A 6,151-nucleotide genomic window follows, 5' to 3' on the forward strand; every position below is an offset into this window, starting at 1 on the left:
TGACACCACTGCACTCTACTGAGGGCAACATAGTTAAGACTCTGTCTCACAGTAATAATTAATAGTTACAAAATAATAGTGAAGCATTTACAAAATATTACTTACATACAAAAAGCCATCAAAGTACTAGCTTCCCTAATGTAGTTATAGACATGATTCCACAGAATAGAGGCTTGAGAGCCCAAGGTCATGGCTTAAGATGCACCAGATACCCCATCCCATTCCAGCACTTCCAGAGGACAAAACACAACTGCATTTTTTTTTTTTTCCTTGAGACAGAGTCTCACTATGTCATCCTCGGTAGAGTGCCATGTCGTCCCAGCTCAGAGCAACTTCAAACTCTTGGGCTTAAGCAATTCTCTTGCCTCAACCTCCCAAATAGCGGGGACTATAGGTGCCCGCCACAATGCCTGGCTAATTTTTGGCTGCAGTTGTCATTGTTGTTTGGCAAGCCTGGGCTGGGTTCGAACCCGCAAGCCTCTGGTGTATGTGGCCGGCACCCTAGCCACTGAGCTACAGGCACTGAACCCACAACTACATTTCTTCCAGAGGTAAGCACGTGGGATTGACACAGCCAAAGGCTATCGCTACTAATACTGGGCCTACCTTGAATTCAGATAACAACCAAATCACATTCCTGACACCAACCTGATACGATCACAAACAATCTGGTACAAAGACTGGAGGGTTAACTTGTGCTTGGGGACAGAAATCAGCAGTGGCTGCCCATACAACACTGCCCCGGAAGAAGTGCTCGATGCCCTTGACTTCCTCTCCCTGAAGTAGACTGGAAGTGTGACACATTCTGCTCCATCCATGGAAGTACTGCAAACCTCGTACCTGTATCAATCATACAAGAAGGCACTTTTAGCAGCAGGTCCCTATGGGCAAAAGGGATCTTGGGTTGCAGCTATACAGTAGCCTAGACTATGGTTAGTGGGACAAAGTGTATGTTAGTAGAAAAGGTGGAAACCTGGGCAGCGTCTGTGGCTCAGTGAGTAGGGCACCAGCCCCATGTACTGAGGGTGGTGGGTTCAAACCCAGCCCCAGCCAAAGTGCAACAAAAAAGTAGCCAGACGTTATGGTGGGCGCCTGTAGTCCCAGCTACTTGGGAGGCTAAGGCAAAGGACTCAGCTAAGCCCAAGAGCTGGAAGTTGCTGTGAGCTGTGATGCCATGGCACTCTACCAAAGGTGATAAAAGTGAGACTCTGTCTATCTCTTAAAAAAAAAAAAAGAAGGAAAAAAGAAAAGGTGGAAACCATTTCCAAGATGATTTTAGTGGCAGAGTCAGGAATCCCAAGGAAGGAGGATTATTCACAACATGAATTTACAGAACCTGAGCCTCAGGGCTGACTTGAGGGTCCTTTCCCAACCGTAACCTCAAACTCTGTAGTTCTTCAGATGGGACTCAATACAGATGATGGCTGTCATCCAGAATATCACTCTGGACAGAAAAACAGACGGGCATCACGGCCACCAAGTTCATCTTTTGTCACCAAGGAGCTTAACATTGAGAAATTCATTCTCAATACTCTGACTTTAATAAAATCAAATATTGTACAAGGGGCAGCGCCTGTGGCTCAGTGAGTAGGGTGCAGGCCCCATATACCGAGGGTGGCTGGTTCGAACCAGGCCCCAGCCAAAGTGCAACAAAAAATAGCCGGGCATTGTGGCAGGAACCTGTAGTCCCAGCTCCTAGGGAGGCTAAGGCAAGAAAATTGCCTAAGCCCAAGAGCTGGAGGTTGCTGTGAGCTGTGATGCGATAGCACTCTACCGAAGGGCAAAATGAGATTCTGTCTCTAAAAAAAAAAAACAAATATCGTACAAGGATGTACACCTGGAATGTTAGCCAAAGATACCTTTTTTGAAAACAAGAAGAAAAACTTATGAAACAGTTGTTTGTTAAAAAACACTGAAGTGAAAGAATCATATTTAATGTTTAAAATCAGAGATAGCAAACAAAACCACTAAATACAAAGCAATGATTTTGATAAATGTGTGTTGTACTTAATGAATACATGGGATTGAGAAGATTTATAGATGTTTTATCTTGGAACAGATGTTACCAAAATTGCTGGCAACCCACTGTGTTCTTTCCCTCTTACTATAGGGTGAGACAGAAGTTTACTGATTCAATTTTTGAAATCATAAACACACACACACACACTCTCTCTCCCATCCCCCACCCCAATGCTTGGAAAACAGTCCTGATTGTAGTTAGGCAGGAAGAACTTCTAATACAACTCACAAAAACATGCAAGGTGTGGCTGGGTGTAATGGCTTACACCTGTAATTGCAGCACTCTGGGAGGCCAAAGTGGGTGAACTGCTTGAGCTTAGTAGTTCAAGACCAGCCTGAGCAAGAGCAAAACCCCATCTCTAAAAAACAGCCAGGAGTTGTGGTGGGTGCCTGTAGCTACATGGACAGCTGAAGCAAGAGTTCAATATTGCTGTAAGCTATAAGCCACAGCATTCTACCAAGGGTGACAAAGTGGGACTCTCTGTCTCCCAGCTCCCCCACTTCCCAAGAGTACAAGGTATGCTCAAGACAAAAGACTCTGTTGTCCAGTATAATGGTTAAGAACCAGGCCTTGGGGCTTGGCGCCCATAGCACAGTGGTTATGGCGCAGGCCACATGCACCAAGGCTAGGGGGTTTGAACCCACCCAGGGCCTGCCAAACAACAATGGCAACTACAACAAAAATCAGCCAGGCACTGTGGCAGGTGCCTATAGTCCCAGCTACTTGGGAAGCTGAGGCAAGAGAATCACTGGAGCCCAGGAGTTAGAGGTTACTGTGAGCTATAACACTACAGCACTCTACGGAGGGATATAGTGAGATTCTTGTCTCAAAAAAAAAAAAAAAAAAAGAACCAGGCCTTGGAATGAGACTGGAGATTCCAGGTCCACTGCTGCTATTTTCTGGTTGCTGAGACCTGACACAAGAACCCTAACTTCTGTTTACTCAAGGACAACAGGATTACCCACCTTAACTGGGTGTGGTGAGAATTATATAACTAAGCAGCACAGTGCACAACAGGCTCACAAAACATTAGATGCTATTACTGCTTTCATAAGAGAATTATCAATTCATGTTTAAAAGAATTTGGTAAGGAGGCTGAGGCAAGAGAATTGCTTCAGCCCAAGAGTATCAGGTTGCTGTGAGCTGTGATGCCACAGGAGACTGTCTCAATTTAGAAAAAAAAAAAAAAAGAATTTGTTGGCCTGGGTGGTAGCTCACTTCTGTAATCTCAGCATTTTGGGAAGTCGAGTTAGGAGGATCACTTGAGGCCAGGAGTTTAAGGCTGCAGTGCACTCCAACCTGGGAGACAGAGTAAGACCCTGTCTCTTAAAAAAACACAAAGCAAAAAAATAATTTGCATTCCTGTTGGTTGACCCTTAAACCCCCTGAAAATTCCTTTGTTGGTGATGGTCTGCCACATTCCTCATAGGGAGATGCCCCACTTCCATTCAGGCCAGTTGTGTGCAAACACTAATTAAGGGAGACCATATTAAAGGTTTGGAAAAATAAATGGATGTGAAATTAGCCAAGTGTGATGCCTATAGACATAACTACTCAGAAGGCTGAGGCATAATTTCTTCAAGTCGGGATTTTAAGGCTGCACCAGTGACTTATGATCTCACCACTGCACTCCAACCTGTGCAACAGAGTAAGATTCTGTCTCAAAAAATAAAAACATGAGGCTTGGCACCCCATAGCTCAATAGCCACATACACCGGAGCTGGTGGGTTTGAACCCAGCCCGGGCCTGCCAAACAACAATGACAACTCCAACTAAAAATAGCCAGGGCTAGGCGCCCATACAACAGTGGTTACAGCGCCAGCCACATACACCAAGGGTGGTGGGTTCAAACCCAGCCCGGGCCAGCTAAACAACAAGGACACCTGCAACATAAAATAGCCAGGTGTTGTGGTGGGCACCTGTAGTCCCAGCTACTTGGGAGGCTGGGGCAAGAGAATCACTTAAGCCCAAGAGTTTCAGAATGCTATGGGCTATGATGTCGTGGCACTCTACCTAGGGCGACATAATGAAACTATGTCTCAAAATAAATAAATAAATAAACAAAATGGCTATGAAAGCTGACTTTCTCAGGTCCTAGTTTTTAGCAAAGTGTAAGTTGGTGGCAGTCTCTGTGCAAGTATGAACAGAAATAGATCTTTGGAGTGGCCAAGAACCATTCCTTTTAGAGTGATCTAGAAGTCACAGGATAAAAAATATAAAGGTATCTCCTTTGTGCAGTCAATTCCTTAGCCAAAAACAAAAACTTAAAATCCTAAAAACCTTTCTCAATAGAAACAAGTTTTTGAGTAAGAAGTAAAGAGGGAAAACAGCATAGTTGTGCTCAGCATTCCCAAAGCAAATGGCTGCCTGAGAGTTGCAGACAACTTCATGTTCCACCAGACTCAATCCAGGAAGGGACACGTATAATGACATAGAGTAGCCATGAAGCAGCAGCACATGGGAGGGGCCAGAGAGACCTCTGTGCTGTCCCCAAAGAGACAGAAAAAGTGAATCTCAAACTTCACAGAATGTTTGAGCTAAAAATGGTTGTTCTTTTTTTTTTTGGTTGTAGTTATCATCACTGTTGTTTGGCAGGCCTGGGCTGGATTCAAACCTGCCAGCTCTGGTGTCTGTGGCTAGCGCTCTAGCCGCTTGAGCTACAGGTGCTAAGCCCATTTTTATTTTTAGAGACAGTCTCATTCTGTCACCCTGGGCAGAGTGTTATGGCATCATAGCTTACAGCAACCTCAAACTCTTGGGTTCCAGTAATTCCCTTGGCTCAGCCTCTCAAGTACGTAGGACTACAGGCACCTACCATAATACCTGGCTAGTTTTTCTATTTTTAGTAGAGACAGAGTCTCACTCTTAGTCAGCCTGGTCTTGAACTCCTGAGCTCAGGCAATCTACTTGCCTCAGCCTCCTGGAATGCTAGCTAGGATTAGAGGTATGAGTCACCGCGCCCAGCTCGAAAATGACTGTCTGAATCAGCCCTACTTGTCATTTCTGAGCTGGAGATGGCACCTGTCTTGAGGAGGCATAGCCCATGGAAGAAAAAGAATGAGATCCTCCTGCGCTGGACCCCTTCTCTTACCTGTTCATGGCTTTCACACAGCTATGACTCTTCTTGAGAAAGGCATCTCTAACAGCAGGATCACTGAATCTCCACCTTCTTCATAGGCAAACTGTGACAAAGGTAGTATCTATCCTGAGAAGACTTATCAGAACGTCTAGCTCAGCAGTGCCAGTAGGTGCTCAGCACTGAAAGCTGCCCTCAGGTCCCTACACACCCATCTCTTACACACAGGCAGGCAATTCCACATAAGCAATAACTGCCAGCACTTCTGCTATGGAGACTTGAATAAGCCAACATCCCTAGAATGTTTCCATAGACCCTACAGCAGAAACTGCTGAGTACTCACACGAAAATGTCATCCCGAGGCATAATGTGGTTTAAACCTTCATCCATTTGGAAAATTTTATGGAACCGGTGATTATACACATCTGTGACCACCATCTAAGAATCAACAGTAACAGAAAGATCATAGGATGGCTAAGAGTGTCATTACTAACTGCTTAAAACCCAAAAACAAATGGAAAAAACCCTACTTGACTGTGCACTCTAGAGTGCACCCCATGCAACCAGCCCTAGAGCTTAGGGCCAAGGCCAAAGGCCCACAGAGGAGCAGCACAACTGCCGCAGAACTAAACATGCTAGTCACACCTGCCTGCAAGTGGCAAGAAGGGTGAGGAGAGAGTGCTGACCAGAGACTACCAATTGTCCAGAATTCTCTGGGGTTTTCCAGAGCCCAAAGTCTCTACACCAGTCTTGGCATACAGGGCTGAGAGCAGAGCTCTGTGGCCATGGCTACTGTAAACAAAAGGGAATAAAAGATGGTATTTCCTGGAGCTAGAGAGCACAGTTTAAGCTGTAGTGTGAACACTTAGTGATGGCCAATAGGGGGGAGACATTCAGACACAACAAATAATCACATTTGTGTGGCTCGGCGCCTATAGCTCAACCGGCTAAGGCACCAGCCACGTACACCTAAGGTGTCGGGTTCGAATCCCCAGCCCGGACCCGCAAAACAACGATGATGGCTGCAACCAAAAAAAAAAAATAGCCGGGCGTTG

At 45.5% G+C, this 6,151-nt stretch overlaps 1 protein-coding gene across 1 annotated transcript in view; it reads right to left on the minus strand.

Moving 5' to 3' along the window:
- Positions 1-6,151, minus strand: part of USP4 (ubiquitin specific peptidase 4) — an 83,953-nt gene that overhangs the window by 23,922 nt on the left and 53,880 nt on the right. The window contains exons 12-13 of the mRNA XM_023519518.1: positions 5,440-5,534; positions 649-840 (exon numbers count right to left, since the gene is read on the minus strand). Coding sequence (XP_023375286.1) covers positions 649-840; positions 5,440-5,534 — 287 coding nt within the window. The remainder of the gene's footprint in view (positions 1-648; positions 841-5,439; positions 5,535-6,151) is intronic.

The sequence above is a fragment of the Otolemur garnettii genome, unplaced genomic scaffold (assembly GCF_000181295.1).
Source record: "Otolemur garnettii isolate 467f Iridium unplaced genomic scaffold, OtoGar3 scaffold00179, whole genome shotgun sequence".
Lineage (NCBI taxonomy): Eukaryota > Metazoa > Chordata > Mammalia > Primates > Galagidae > Otolemur > Otolemur garnettii.